Source organism: Peromyscus leucopus, chromosome X (genome assembly GCF_004664715.2).
Source record: "Peromyscus leucopus breed LL Stock chromosome X, UCI_PerLeu_2.1, whole genome shotgun sequence".
In the NCBI taxonomy this organism is placed as follows: Eukaryota; Metazoa; Chordata; class Mammalia; order Rodentia; family Cricetidae; genus Peromyscus; species Peromyscus leucopus.
The window spans coordinates 93740681-93756667 of NC_051083.1; the positions used below are offsets into that span (position 1 = coordinate 93740681).

The window sequence follows — 15987 nt, forward strand, 5'->3', positions numbered from 1 at the left end:
CTCTAGTCTTGACTCTTGCAACACCTATAAATGCCAAATTTAGAAGGGGACAGCAGTGACACGGGAAGGCCAATAGGGAGGCAGATGCAGCAATCCACAGGCGAAGTGATGGCAGTTTGCATCAGTGACAGCCATGGAGCCAGAGAGAATTGGACAGATTCTGGATGTGTTTTGAAGTGACAGCTGACAGTACCTACTGAGAAATTGGATGTCAGGGATGAAGGAGGAAAGACAGGCTTCAAGAAGGACTCGGGTTTCCAGCTCGACTCGGTGCCACGTACTGAGATGAAAAATGCTGAATGAGGTTTGGGAGGGAAAAAAAAAATCAAGAGCTCAGTTTCAGCAATGTTAAGTTTGAGATTCCTGAGAAATATAAAACTAGAAATGCTTAAGTCTAAGAGTTTGGGAGCTCCTGAAGAAGAGTGAGTAGAAGGTAAGCTTGGAGATTATGGCACTGGAGATTTGGGAGTTAGTACAATACTTGATAATGTCTAGGTACGGCAATGAAGTGACAGAAGTTGTTTTCGGTGGCTTCCCCTTCACCTGTAGATGTTGAATTCACCAATAGTGGTATCAGAACTAGGCATGGGCCCACCATTTCATAACTATTATGAAAACAAAACAACAAACAGAAAAATAAGTCATAGCTAGAAAGAAGTGGTATAGCCATTGAGACATTATGGCCATTCCTAAAAAAAATAATAATTATAATTATAGAGTTCTCATACTATCTGGGAAGTCCACTTCTAAGTTGGGTTAATCACTTTTTCATTGGTGTACACAATGTTTCAGAGAAATAATTTTTAAAGAGGATGAATTTGTTTCTGATCGTGGTTTCATAGATTTCAGTACACAAGCGGCTGATTCCACTGACTTTAGGCTCATGGCACAGCAGCAACGCCATGGAGGAAGGGCGCGACAAAGGACATCCGCACATCATGGCAGTCAGGAAACCAAAAGAGAAGCGAAAAGGGGCAAGATTACATCACTCTGGGGTACTCCTCTTGTGACTTCTTTACTCATTCAAACAAGGCCCCCACCTCCCACTTTCTACCACCTCGTGAGAACACCATCACATTATATATTCATCAAAGGATCAATCCATTGGTTGACTCAGATCATGGAATCTAATCACTTTCCAAATAGCAACCAAGCCCTGGAGGTATGAGCCTTTAGGAGAAACCAAAACATGGGTCTAATCCCCCTAAAAGTGAAATCAAAGATCCAGCAGATATTTATACATCTGTATGCATAGCAGCATTATTCGAAGTAAGCAAATGTTGGGAACAATCAGTGTCCATCACAGATGAATAAAATGTGGCACATACATAGAATATGATTGAGTCTTAAGAGGAAGGAGGTGCTGACACAGGCTACAATATGGATGAATCCTGAAGACATTCTGCTCTCTGAAATATGCCAAACACGTAAGTTTCTGTTTGTGAAGAGGAATGCTTTCTGGAGATGGGCAGTTGTGAGATTTGCAAAACAATGTGAGTGATTTTAATGTCACAGAACTAATTGTACAAGTAAAAATGGCTGAAGTTGTAAATTTCAAGTTATGCATATTGTACCAAGATTTCTTTTTAAAAAGAATGGAGGCGGGAGATCACATATGATTTGGAACGAAAGTTCTCAGTGACTTTGGGACCTGCCTAGAAAGTCCACAGGTAACACTGAAAAGGGAGGAAGGCTGGCAACAGGCAAGTTCCTCAGAAGGTGGGGGCATTTCAGAAGAAAGAACTAGTGGCCTAGAGAGAGCACTTGTAAGTACAGGAGGTCTACCTCCCCTGCAGGTCCTGAGCGACTGAGATTCCAGAGAGAGAAACAAAAACAATTTTCAAAAATAAGCAGCTTCCACCTGAAAATGCAGGCCTTAGGAGCTAGACAGATCCCTATCAAGCAAACAGATAGGGAAAGGGGCCACAGATACATAAGAAAGACAGCAAACCAGAGCTTTTCCTCACCCTCCTGACTGGAGATAAAGCCCTGGTGAAATCCCCCCTCCCTCCCGCCTCCAGCTGACCAGTCCTAAGTATATTTACTTGAAGCCGCGGGCCTGCCAGTTCAACCTTTCTTTGGCTAAGCTGACCAATCCAAAATGAGGAGAGGGGAACGTTCCAAGGCAACCAAAAGCATTTCAAACTTCCAGCCATCAAGGGGAGGAGGTGGGGCTTGCTTTCTTCATCGCCTGCTCACTTACACAGCAACAGAAAGAAGGTCTCCGTTTGGAAGGAAGATGCCAGGCCATTTTGGAAGGGAAACTGAGAGAACAGGAGAGTATGCTCCTGACTAGGAGCTTCCAAGGCCACAAAAGAAGGGTGGTGTTAGATCGTGGACAGGTCATTACAAAACCTCTCAGCCAATGGCTTCACCTTCTGCAGTTTTAATTACCTTCAGTCAGCTGGAGCCCAACAACACCAAGTGAAAATTTCCAAAAGTAAATAATTCATACCTTCAAAATAATTTTTATTATCGTACTGTCTTGCTGGTCTGTTGCTATGAAGAGACACCATAAGCAAAGCAACTTATAAAAGAAAGCATTTAATTGGGGGCTTGCTTACAGTTTCCGAGGCTGAGTCCATGACCATCATGGTGGGGCGTATGGCAGCAGGCAGGCAGGCATGGTGCTGGAGCAGTAGCTGAGAACTTACATGCTGATTCTCAAATTGGAGGCAGAGAGAGAGAGACTGGGTCCGGCAAGGGCCCGCCACCAGTGACAAACCTCCTCCAACAAGGCCACACCTCCTAATCATTCTCCAAACAGTTTCACCAACTGGAGACCAAGCTTTCAAATATAATCAAATGGCCCGTGGGGGCCATTCTCATTCAAACCGCCACAAGCGCTTTGCTACAGTCAGTCTCATTTCTTTTGTTTTCTTTTTTTCTTTTTTTTAGTCAGGACTCTCACTGTCTACCCCAGGTTGGTCTGAAACTTGTTACATAACCAGGCTGGCCACAAATTCCTAAGCACTTAACCTCTGGAGTACTGGGATTATGGATGTGAACCAATAAACCCATCTTCTTTTTTATCTTTGTTAATCTTTTACTGTGCCTCACTCATTAAATTAAACTTTGTCATAGGGATGTAAGTACAGGGAAATAACCACAATATAGAGAGAGTTTAATGTTATCTTTGATTTAAGGTAACCTTGGGTGGAAGGGTTGTCTTAGAATAAGAGGAGGTCAGGTCTGTGCCTAGCATCCCTGATGTCACTTACTGGTGTGGCGGCTTCAAAGACATTTGCTCTTAAAGACAGCACTGAAACAGCCTTTAGTTCACTTGGGAAGGAACAGTCCACAGAGCTGACCTCACTACATTTTGATAATCTGCTAGGTTCATAGGTTCCTGGCAAAAAAACATAGAGTAATTGGCAGACCTGGGTTTATGTTGCAGTTCCACATGGCTTCTAAGTATATATTCTTTAGCAGATTGCATGATCTCTTTTGTCAAATGTTCCTTAACTGTAAAATAGTCATGGTACTGCCTAGCTTAGGAGGTTGCCATAAAGATGGAGGGGATAATACATGAATAGACCCTGGAGCAGGGTAAGTCCTCAATAAACACCTAAATCTGTTACTTAGCTGTATCCTTCCTTTCAGCTTCTAACTACCTGACTCCCAGATGTTTCTAGTCCTTGGGATGACCAGATTCTCCAGTAGGGCCAAATAAAGCCATATTTTTCTTCTCCTTGCTCCAATGTGACCTTCCCTGTCTCATTTCATAAATATTTTGTGCTCTCCATATTAATTCCTCAGATATATCTGATTCAGCCATCCAGAGCTTTGTTTACAAAAATTAACGTGTCCGTGATAGGTGATAATGGGTTTTTACTCATTTGGTTTTTAGTAGTTTTGAAGCAAGGTCTCGTGTAGACTAGGCTGGCCTCTGTAGCTGAGGATGACCTTGAACTCTTGATCTTCCTGTCTCTTGGTCCCAACTCCTGAGATTACACATGTGTGCCACCACCCCTGGCAACAGTTATGCTTTAACTGGGACCTTCAAGGGTGCAAAACAAAACAGAGTAAAAGCACTGACGTAGTCTCCGATCTGACTGTGGCTCTCCCGCTGTCTAAGGATAATGTCCTTGCATCCCAAATTACAGTCAGCAGTGGCATCACCCTGGACTAGGTCAGAATGTCAGAGATGACTACAGACCTGCTGCCTCAGAATAATTTGCTAATACCCCCACCTGACCCATGTGCACATTAAAATTTGAGCAGCACTACATAGTAAGAAGCAGCTAGCTGAAAGGAGAGGTGAGGGCACCTTTACCAGGGGAAAGAGGTTCACACCCAGAGGAGCTATCTCAGAGCTCTGGAGATGGGGTTCCTGTTACTGCCACCTGGAATCCATGGCATCTCATAGGTACCCAGCTGCTTGCCTGCTGTGCTGGATCTTTGGAGTTTCCAGGAGAGTCAGGCTCCAGTTACTGGAATCAGAGGGCTAATTGGCGCCACATGGCTCCAAATCCTGCCAGTTTCAAGGAGAATGACAAGACTCCCCAAGGAGCCAACCAAATGTAAAGAAAAAAGAGCCAAAGGCAAGGAGGGATGGAGAGCTAAAAGCCAGCGCCTGGAAATGTAACTGTAACATTTTAGTTCTCCTGCCCCAAAGCGCAGAAAGATAGAGCATTAGCTCAGAACCATTTCATTGCCTTGCCAGTTCATCTGTCTTTAGCCACATCTGCCTAGCAACAGTTGTTAGCGTGAACTCCAGCTCCTGGTTTGTCTTTGGTCAGTGATGGAGGTCAGGTTAGTCCACAGAGAAATCAAAGCATTCAAATGGAGTCAGTTTGTCTGATAGTTTGGGCCAGGAAATGGGCTGCCCAGCTAACAAAGGAGCAGAGTGCATTGTGGGGCTGTCTCTTAAAAAGAAAGGGTGTGGGAAGGTCCCAAAGCTGTGTGACTTTGGGTGAAGGTTCATTTTCGGTTCCCTTTCTCTGTTCCTCTGGCCACCCTGAATAATGCTACCCGTAATATTGTCACCTCTACATCCATATGCTATACTTAACCTTCTAAGTGCTTTCTTCTGTAGCCATGATCTCATCTCATTCTCCCAACAACACAAAGTGAACAGGATCAGAGACAGGTTAATTATAATGTGTGCTGAGCATCCAGGCCTGGCCAGGACATGGCATGTTACTATTCACAGGGTTGGAGCCAGCTTGAAATGGAAATTCTGGGTGATAAGGGGTCCAGGACTCTGAAAGCATGTAGCTGATGGTGCTGGGATTTTGGGACTTTCCAAGGAGATTTGGCTCCAGCTGGATCACGGATGTGCTCAGCCTCTGTGGGTATCTCCTCCTACCTTGAGGGCTGGGGGAGGAGCCGTCACCTCGCCTCTTTGGCAGGACAGATAGCAGCTGTGAGGAGATAGTGGATGTGAAAGTACTTTTTCTCAAATGAGATAATAGGTGTCAATATGCAAAGAAGCACATGGACCTAAAGGTTGTTACTATGAGGCAGAAGGCAAAGGCTAGAACTTTTTCTTGGATGGCTGAATGAAGAGGGCCACCCTGGTGTAGGATGAGCAGATGCTTTAGAGACACTGTGTAGAAAAGGGGACAGAATGAAGGTGCTGTATGCTTGGGAGCAAACAACAGAAGAAGATGGCAGATGCCAGAAATAAAGCAATGGGGGGCTCATGAGCTTTGGCTGCTTCCTAATTTGTTCAGGGTTACCCTGTTTGGAGAGACCAGAAGCCAAATGTCTTTCAAAGTCAAATTGCCTAGTTTCCCCAGGAAGGCAGTCACGTGGCCCTTGGACAGCTGCGCTCCTCTCATCCATCACTGCTTGCCTCCAGTGTCCCTCAGAAGTCTCCAGACACTTAGCAAATTTCCGAGGGACTGGGCTGCAGACGCTAAAAGATGCAGCAGACCTTAGGAGGGAAGGAAGACCTCCCATTGGATTATCAAATGCCCCCCCTAGATTGTTAATAGAGGAGTCTCCCCCGACCCAAGACATGTGGGAAGGCCTAAGCACTGGGAGGCATCCGATACTTGTAGAATTGAGAAAGATCCAGCTAGGGACAGTTAGTCCAGCTCAGAAACAACCTTAATGAGGAACACAATGTGATTCGATTTCACCTGGAAACACACCTTTTATGGTGGAGAATAGCTGGGTCGCCTGCGAGAGAGAGCTTGGGTTCCCATCTCTCTCCACAGTGTGCCTTTTCCTGGCCTCCCCAAACCATTCCCACACCCTCCATGGCACCCTCTCCAGCTTCTCTACTCTTTCCTCTGAATATACAAGGTTGACTTAGTCGTCAAGTTCATCTACTGTTCTCAATCCTACTCTAATTCCTGTGTGCACTGGATCCTCGTCTTTTCTCTTCCAGCTAGACTGGTAGCTCTTCGTAGCCAAAGACCTAGAGCTTCTCAGTGTCCTCAAGGGCTCTGGACTGCCTGAGTAGGTACTCAATAAATACTCGTTGATTGCCCCCATGTGAGTCAGAAGAATAAAGCAAAGCACGTCACAAAAGGCTTTCAGCTTGTTGGTTGCTCTGGCTCCAAGAGCGACTGTTTTAATCAGTAATGGTGGTACCTCAAGGTCCACTGAAGGCTGAAGTGTCCCCAGCTTCACGAAAAGCAGAGGGAGGGAAAATCTGGGTTGTCAGTGCTTGGGATGGGAGGGTGAGTACAGGATAGTACAGGATAATTCCACAGTATACCTGCAGTCTCTTTGCTCCCCAGGCCAGGGGCTGTGCAGCCCAACAGCTTCTCAAGCATCCGCCCTGCTCCAATGGGTGTCCACATCAGCACCCAGTTCAGGGCATCCCGGGAAGAGGCTTTTTATCATCTTTGAGACTAGGCGCCAGAGACAAAGGCTCAATTGAGTAGCGACCTCAAGGCTGAGGCAAGATGGTAGCCCAAAACAGTGCTCTCTGGCTCCCTTCAATGCTAAACTTGTGCCTGCCAGCAAGAACAGAAGTCAGAAAAGCACCTCAGGTCACCCCCAAAGATACCCTGTACCCCCAAAATACCTATTCAGAACTTCAGCCAAGCCACCTTCCAGCTGTTTCATGCCTTTCAGTTAGAAAGTGTCCATTTGTCTTACTAGGGTAGGAAAATGGGAGGGAGCCAGCTTCTAAATTTGCCTTCTAGAGACTTCTAAATTTGCCCTATACTAGCATCCACCTCCCCAAGGGATGAAAGACCGTCTCCAGACCACACTGGGTACAGCTAGAGTATATGTGGGTGATTCATATCATCCCTGGTCTGGTATGATGAAGACAGCTGTGGGGTCTTTGCTGAATTATTTATCTTTCATGTAATTGCTCCAAATCTCACCTCCCCCACAAATAGTCTAACGCTCAGCTCTAATTAGTTGATTCCAGATAAACAACCCACCTGCCACTGAAGTATTTGGAATTCTTAGCTAGTGAACAACTGCATCACTCTCATAGTGTCAAAGCCTCCCACATCTTCTACAAACCTTGTACTAGTTTAATTAATTAACTCCTAGTCATCTGTTTCGAAGAACCCTGGCTAGAACTTTAATTTTAGAGAATGGATATACTGAGGTAAGGCACCTAGGCTCATCTGCTATACCTGAAAGCCTGAGTCTCTTGGTTCTGGTCCTCTCTCTTCCATCCCTGCCTACTTTGTCCTTCTTCTAGATCATCATTCCCTGTGTTACTATCTCCCTTATCCCTGGCACCCAGTGTCCCCACAAACATCACTTTCCCTACACCCCCACTACTCGGGGCTCTTCACCCAAATGCTCCACCTGGGCCTATCTGCCTGAAATATGCCTCACCCTGGCCCTCAGTGTGCAATCTTTATACAGCTAGCTCTATGCAACTGCTAGCCTTCAGGAGCTTAAGTTGTAGGCATTGAGAGAACAACATGGAATCTCCCCCACGTGTGAGGGAAGTATTCCCTCTTTCCTCAGCCTCGACTGAGTTTCAGATCTATCAGCCACCTCAAGAAGATGCTCCCCTTCTGGCCCACAGGAGCCATTTTCCAGCTGTCCCATTAAGTGAAATAAGTTGGCATTCTGTACAATTGTGTAAAGTAATGGTCCTGAACATTAGCACGCTTGTTTATATATGCCACCTAAATAGTTCCTTTTTATATATCACCTAATAGACATTAAAGTTTAAAATTGTACAAGGACTTCGTGAAGATGTTCCTCGTTCTGGAATGATTTCACATTTCCTTTCCCACTTATTCGCCTGCTTTTGTGGTCTGTTCCCTGGGGGGTTAGTTTCCTTTAGGGAGTTAATAGCCAATTAAGATAGGTGATACCAGTTAACTTCAGAACAATACATTTGCATGTAGGCTTCTTCTCGAGTCCCAACATCAAAGAGAATGAGTGTGACTTGCAATTCCCATGTCACCAGTTTCTCCTGAAGACAAGCAGCTTCTCCCTGCTAGCTCCCTCTTACTCCAGTATGAACTACAAGGTAGTCATCGCTTCTGCTGGTCCCAAATTATGAACGAAGTGAAGCTGTGATCTCCCAGGTATCATAGCCAGAACCATAACTGATGTCCCTCCCAGCTGGCTTTGAGGCTTAGTTCCCTTTGCATCTTGTTTTGCTCCTATCTTCCCCTCCCCCCCCCAGTCATGTGATGCAAGAAGAGAGCGCAAATGATATGGAATGTGTACAGCTGCCAGCAGAGACACTGCGACAAGTGACCATTCACCGAGACCCTATTTATGGCTTTGGCTTCGTGGCCGGCAGTGAGAGGCCTGTGGTGGTTCGATCTGTGAGGCCAGGTAGGTGTCCCTCAGAGGGTACATATCTTCATATCTTCCCAGAGAGCAGAGCAATTTACCAAGCGTGGATAAAGATTTGTCAGCTAGTAACAAACCATCCAGGTGGCTTGGGGCCTGAGACAGAGACTGCAGTTAAGAGGAATTGGGGCGGGGTGGGAGGGGGGGAGTCTTCCATTTGCACAGAACATGCATAGGAGACACATCATACCTTGGATGAGAAAGTGCCATTCAATTTATTTCAACGAGTATTTATAGAATGCCTACTCTGAGCCCAGCAGTGCTGTAGGGAAGCACAAGACCCATCTCCTATCCTCACGAATCTGGGGGCTTAGTAAATAAAAGCACTTGCTGTGCAGGCCTGATGACCTAAGTTTGATCCCTGGAATTTACATAAATGTGGAAGGAAAGAATCAACTCCATGAAGCTGTTCTCTGACATCCGCACATGACAATGGCATGCAAGTATCCATACTCACCTCTCTCTCTCTCTCTCTCTCTCTCTCTCTCTCTCTCTCTCTCTCTCTCTCTCTCACACACACACACACACACACACACACACACACACACACACACACACAGAATCTGATCTCCCGCCTATGGATACTATTCATGAGATAGATGAGCTAGTGAAGACCAGAATTAGGATTGAGACTACTGATAGGATGGGAAAGGGAAAACAGAATAAACTGTCTGAAGGCCAGACTGTCAGTAGCAAAAGTTCCCAATAACGAAGCATCTCCTAAGTCCTTTATTTCATTTTGTCTAGTTCTCACAGCAAGCTGGTAAGGTAAGGGGCATATAAGAGGGTCGTTCAACTAGGAAGCAGCTAAACAAGAGTTTGCTCAGAGCCTGTTTGAGTTGGTGAGAGGCAAGCTGAGCTTGGAAGTGACTGCATGGGATGGGAAAAGGAACAAGCACCCCGCCCGCCTGCCTGCCCGCCGCCCGCATGTCTGAAACCCTGCCATTGTGAGTGAAATTGAGCCAAAGCAATGTTGTGTTTGCATTCGCTGTGCATTGACAGGAAAGGGCTTTATTCCTCACTTGCTAGGCCTGAGGCTTGAGATGTTTACAACAGTTTCTCACTCAGTCAAAAGGAGCAGCAGAGTACGAACTGGTCTTGCAGAAATTTGATGAATTTCACTATCCTCAAAGGAAAAGAAAAAAAAAACATTTTTTTCCTGTAAGCTCTCTTCAACTAGAGGGCACAAGCAAACAAAATTCAATACAGGAGTTTGTGGATAACCTAAGGCTCCTGAGTCAGTCATCCAGTTTGGCAAAAGAGTTCTGTCTTCTGATCAGAAACCAAATTTGTCTTGGGAAGAGGGAATACAATAGACCACCAGAAACCCCTACTTTAACTTCAAAGTAAACAGAATTTGAAGACTGGAAAGAAGCCCTCTCCCATCCCATCCCTGTCCTAGGGCAGAAGGAGATGAAGAGATAAAAAGAAGAGTCGTGGGGCTAGAGAGATGGCTCAGTGGTTAAGAATACTGACTGCTCTTCCAGAGGACCTGGGTTCAACTCCCAGCATCCATACAGCAGCTCACAACTGTCTGTAATTCCAGTTCCAGGGGACCTGATACCCATGGCAAAACACCAATGCACATAAAATAAAAATAAATAAAATTTAAAACTTGATTTTTTAAAAAAATAAATAAATAAAGAGCCACAAAAAGCTAGAGACTGCCAGGCCCTACTCTATAAAAGATGGGCTGGTCCATGCAGCTACTGGATACAGAGGATGTTTGCTTGTATATGAGGAGGCCATGACAAAAGATGAAGTATTCTACAGAAGGTCAGCTCCGAAGACCCACAAACCATTTGTGCAAAAGGTAGATCAATAGCACCAGTGACATGGATAGGTCCAAGGCCCAAGAAGGAAGTTGCATTCGATGAGGACCTCTTCACTCCAAGCTAGGGAGAGAGGGAAGAAGGAAAGGAATTAAGTAAAGTAGCCCCCACCTACGAGACTGTTATTTTCATTTTGTTGGCTTTTTTATTTGTTTGTTTTAGAGACAAGGTCTTGTGTAGCCCTGGCTATCCTGATATCAGCCAGGCTGGCTCTAGACTTAAAGGAATTGTCCTGCCTCTGTCTCTTGAATGTTAGGATTATAGGTGTGCACCACCACATCTAGTTTATGTGGTTCTGGGGAGTGAGCCCACTGCAGAGTGTATGCGAAGCAACTACTCTACCAGCTGAGTTACATCCCTAGCCAAAGCTAGTTGGTTTTGACAGAAATTGATAGACATAATGAAACAAACAGAAGGAACTGTCCCTTGGAAGATCCAATAACCATCATTTATTCAGTTCTCACTGACAGCAATCAACTATTTGTATTCTTTGCTTTGTTCTGTTTTTGAGACAGGATCTTATGCAGTCTAAGTTGACCTTTAAATCACTGTGTAGTTAAGACTGACCTTGAACTCCTAATCCTCCTGCCTCAACTTCCCAAGTACTAGGATTATAGGTGTGGGCCACTTTATCTGGCTTAATCAGCTATTTTAAGTACTATACATTTATCATCTCATTTATCTTCCCAACATTCTATGATGTATAGGTACTGTCATTTTCTCAGTTAACAGATAAGTGACTGGGAGACATAAGAAGTCTCACTCAAGGTCATACAGTAAATTGTGACTGCAGGATTAGAGCCCAGTTCTTCATGACTGCGAAGAGTATGATTGTCAACCCCATGCTCACAATTTGTGAAATCACTGAACTGTCATGAGGCCTAGCAAATGTCAATGCTGTCCCATTGGTGACTCCTACATGAGTCCCAGGGGCCAGAGCCATTGAGATATACTCAGGTGACTTTTTATTTTTGCCCATGGGCTTGAACTCCATGAATGCTGGGCCATAAAACCTCACCTCTCGACTGTCTTCACTTTTTTATCTTGACACAGGGTCTTGCTAAATTTCCCAGACTAGCCTTGAACTTAGTTAGTAGCCCCAGCACCCTTGCACTTCAGATTTTCCTGTCTCAGCCTCCCTAGCAGTTGGGATTATAGGCCTGTGCCATCATTGACATAGTCAATATGTATAAGTTTGGGAAGTCAATAGGCAGCGCCCTTCTCTGTGGAGAGAAAAGTTGGGAATCTGGCCTTTTTAAAATGGCCACAAATAATAATCAAGGCCAGTTAGAGAGTGGGGCATATCATTTAGCTTTTCTTTAGGGTTTGAATCATGCTGTACCCAACTTCATTCTCTTTCTGTCTCTGAAAAGCTGTTCTCAAGAAAGATGGAAAAAAAGGGAGGGAGGGATGAAGGAAGGAAGGAAGGAAGGAAGGGAAGGAAGGAAGGAAGGAAGGAAGGAAGGAAGGAAGGAAGGAAGGAAGGAAGGAAGGAAGGAAGGAAGGGAAGGAAGGAAGGAAGGGACTTTTCTAGAAAGCGGAGGCAGCACCACTGTGACCCCCCTCTGTCTCTACCTTTTGCTTTAGCCAAGGCGGTTAGCTTTCCCATAGGTCAGTTCTTAACCTCACCATTGGAGATGAGAAGGCAGCAAGCAGATTGCCTGCTGCCTGGGGACCTGTACTTTGTTTACACATTTGGAGGGGATAGCTTCTCTCAGTGTTGGAGAAGTGTAAACCCTTTTGGTCTTAGAATCCATCCCCCTACCTCCCAGCATATGAGTGCCTAAACCATTTCAGACTAAATACTGATATTCAAGTAAGAAGACTGCTTCCCCTGCTCTTGTCACTTGTACCACCTCCAGCAGTCAGAAGCCATTCATTTTGCCTAAGTGAACCCCTCAAATGAGACAGAAGTCTCTGTCCCTCTTTAGAACCAAGCGACCAGACACTTAGAGCCGCATCTTAGCCATGGGCCTGTTGCTCCTAGGCCACGCTCTGCGAAAGGGTCTCTACTCCAGTCTCTCTCTTCATTCCTCTGCCCTCCATAGGCAGAAGACTGAGCTAGAAAGACGCTTCTGCCACCATACCTCAGTCTGCATCCTCTTCAGGCTTCTACTGGAGTTCTCTCTCTCCTCTCTCTTTATTGGCTTGACTCCCTCAGGCAATGTGGCTGTTGCCCAGACTTGAACTTTCCCTTGGCAGTACCTCTGAGCCCTCACGCCTCTCTCCTCTCCTCTGCAGGAGGCCCCTCTGAGGACAAGCTCCTGGCTGGTGACCAGATTGTGGCTATTAATGAGGAGGACGTGAGTGAAGCCCCCAGGGAGAGGTTCATAGAACTCATCAGGTAACAGGGGCCTCTGGGGCCTTGACAGGAGCTGAGCAATGCCCCCACCCCTGTCCCATCAGTGGCAAAAGGCTACCACTATTCAAGGCCCTAGAGAGAAACCTTCCCAGGCAGATCAGCTCTAGCCAGGGCTCCTGGCCACCTAGAACTGTGGGTATCAGCCAGTAATGGTCACCACAGGCCTCACATACTCTGCCAGTGACATGAGTAGACAAAAAGAAGAGCCTTCATGCTCCAACCTCACCTCTGTCCTCTCCAACTTGTCTCCACATCCAAGCCCTTTGGAGTTTTGGAATTACTGTACAGTGGGACAGGCCAAGTGACTGATGAGAATCCAATATGCCATTAAAAGAACACTCTGAGATAAGCACAGTGCAAGCAAACACACACACACACACACACACACACTTCTTCTCCCAACACCACATACTTATACCTTTGCATAAATGTCTTGAAAGGAAAGGACAGGATAGAAGTGAAGACTAAACTCAGTGAGCTAACCTCAGTTTGGGGGACTCCCTGCCTCTCTGTCTCTGTCTCACTGCTTCTCTCCCTTTGTCTCTCTAGCTTGCTCACTCTTTTGCTCTTTCTGCCTTGTATGACCTGCCTTCATCTTTGCTTTCATCCCCTTCTACTGTACTTGGTTCAGAGTGTTTTCCTTCTATTCATCTTTCTGGAACTCGCCAAAGCCTGCCTGCTCCCAGAAACACTCCCTGGCTTTCAGAGGCAGACTTTGCATTCTGTGTGTGGTACCACACTCTCCTATCTCCTTGAAAGGTGTTGGAATGCTCTGTCCTGAAGTCCAGAGTAGGTCTTCTTTGCCATCCTTCCCCTGCAGCTCAATACCTCCAAATGTCTCTGATCTCCAATGACTTGTTTGTCTCTTCTTCAATTCAACTGCCCATTGTATTGCCCGACTCTTTACACTGTGCCCTTCACCCTCCACTACCTCAACAGTACGGGGAGAGCTCCCTTTTACCCCGTCAGGACATGCTGGAGTTCTTTCAGCTATGCCCCTCAGAAGTCCTCCTTTGCTTCTAGTGGATGTCTTTGTACCCTAGAACAAAGTATTCCAATTTTGTAAAGGTTTCTGGAGCTCCATCAGTGTCAAAACAAACCTTACTCTTTTGATAACTCAGGTGCTAATGGCCCATTCATCTATCCATCCAGTTATTCAGTGAACATGTGTTTATTGTCTGTTATGCACCAGATACCACTGTAGGCATTGAATAAGACACAAAACTTCTTGGCTTATTAACATTTGCAATATAGTAAAAAGAAACACCCCTAAACAGTGGACAGGTTGAATAATTGTATGTACAATAAATAAAAAGTAAATAAAGATCTTTGAAGAATAGAAAGTATATAGGGTAAAGGAAGGTCAGATTGCCGGACCCAATGGTGCAAAATGTAACCTTAAACACAATGCCCAGTATTGGCTTTATTGAGAAGGTGATGTGTGAAGAAAGACATGGAGGCAAATACATTGGAAAAAGAAGAGCTAGTGTAAAGGCCCGTAAGATGGCACTGTGTCTGCCCTGAAGGCAGAACAGGGAGATGCCCCAAGAGTCTGGTAAGACAATGGAGAGAATGTTGTAGAAGATAAATCCAGATTGTGGAGAGCCCTGTAAGTCATTATCAAAACTAGCTTTCTTCATAATGGAATGGGGAGAACTGGCAAGGACTGGAGCAGGTGACTGTATGTCCCTTCCCTATTCAAGATAAACTGCTCCCTGAAGATTCTCCCTATAGTACAATTCTTTGCTCTGGTAATTTCCCAGATCTTGGAGCTGATTGACTAATGGACTTTGTCTCAACAAATGTGGGAAATGTTCATTAAAAGTCCTTAGACAGGAGTCCTAGACAAAAATAAATAACCAAAATCAAGGTAGCTTTGATATTATTGTTGCTGGTGGTGGTGGTGGAGGAGAAGGTGGTGGTAGTTGTGGTGGTATTTGAGTCAGAGTCTTGCTATGTAGTCCAGGCTTGCCTCAAACTCATTACCTTGCTGCCTCAGCCAGCTAAGTGCTAAAATTATAGGTGTGTGGTGTCAGACTCGGCATGACTCTCCTTGGATGCCTTTGTCCCTATAAACATCTGAAAAAGGCCAACAGGGAGAGGGAAAACTCCTTCAGGGAAAACTATTCCCATTTCACTTAGTTATTTTAAAAGATTATGTATTCCTGCGAGAGAATTTTCATACCCCACAGCCTCTTTGATCGTTGGCATAATTCTTGTTGGAAGAGTTTTGAATTCTTCATCCTTTGAATATTTGCTATCTGGAGAGTCTGGACTTCCATCTGTTGCTCCTTGGCTCTCGTTTTTTGGTCCCTCAATTAAAACAAATCTGCTGAGTATGAGTCACAATAACCAAATGACCTCCTCTGGGTTTTTCCTTTGAGTTTCTTTTCTTGCTTAAATACCAAATTGCCAATAATCATCGTACATGGTTCCCAGGACTCTCTGGCTGTGTGCCCTTTGAGTTCTATAATTCAGGCCTGTAGTTTTCCTTGAGAATTTTCTAGCCTACAGATAAAATCGTACCTAGGGTTTAGTGATTTCTGCAAAGAATGTGAGAAGGACTATGAAAAGAAAACCTGAAAAATGACAACCCCAGAGGTAATGCTAATACCATTGCTGAGTGCCCGTGTGAACCAATATGGATGGTTTTGTGTCAGCTTCCACAAATGATGGGAAGCAAGGCATCCATGCAGATCCTCAGATTACCCTCTGTCCTAATCCATATACTGGAATGCAACCCAGGGGAACATTCTGGTGTTGCTTCTTGTACTAGATGAATACCTAGTGCATGATATACTGCTCTCCTGTTCCCTCTTTTCTCTGTAGGAGTGCTAAGGAAGCCATCGTTCTTACAGTTCTGCACACTCATCAGGTGAGTGAGCCTCTGTGCCATCTGCCCTTCATCCTGCCTCCTGCCTAAGAAAAGAGGACTCCATCTTAGAAAGTGGCAGCCTAAGATGGAAAAGGGATCAGAGACCTAGGAGGGAAGAGGGATAAGAAAATAGAGCAGACCTGAGAGGCACAGATTTAGGAGTGAACTTAAATACG

At 45.2% G+C, this 15987-nt stretch overlaps 1 protein-coding gene across 4 annotated transcripts in view; it reads left to right on the forward strand.

The window, feature by feature from the left end:
* The window catches only part of Frmpd3 (FERM and PDZ domain containing 3), a 93347-nt gene that overhangs the window by 9758 nt on the left and 67602 nt on the right, over positions 1-15987 (forward strand). Inside the window, exons 2-4 of one of the 4 annotated variants that reach the window (XM_028895140.2) lie at positions 8570-8724; positions 12816-12918; positions 15766-15811. The exons of 1 other annotated variant lie outside the window; for it this stretch is intronic. In XM_028895140.2, coding sequence (XP_028750973.1) covers positions 8577-8724; positions 12816-12918; positions 15766-15811 — 297 coding nt within the window. In that variant the 5' untranslated portion in view covers positions 8570-8576. Of the gene's footprint in view, positions 1-8569; positions 8725-12815; positions 12919-15765; positions 15812-15987 lie in introns of those variants that run through there. 2 more of the 4 variants (XM_037199431.1, XM_037199430.1) reach the window with 2 other exon arrangements.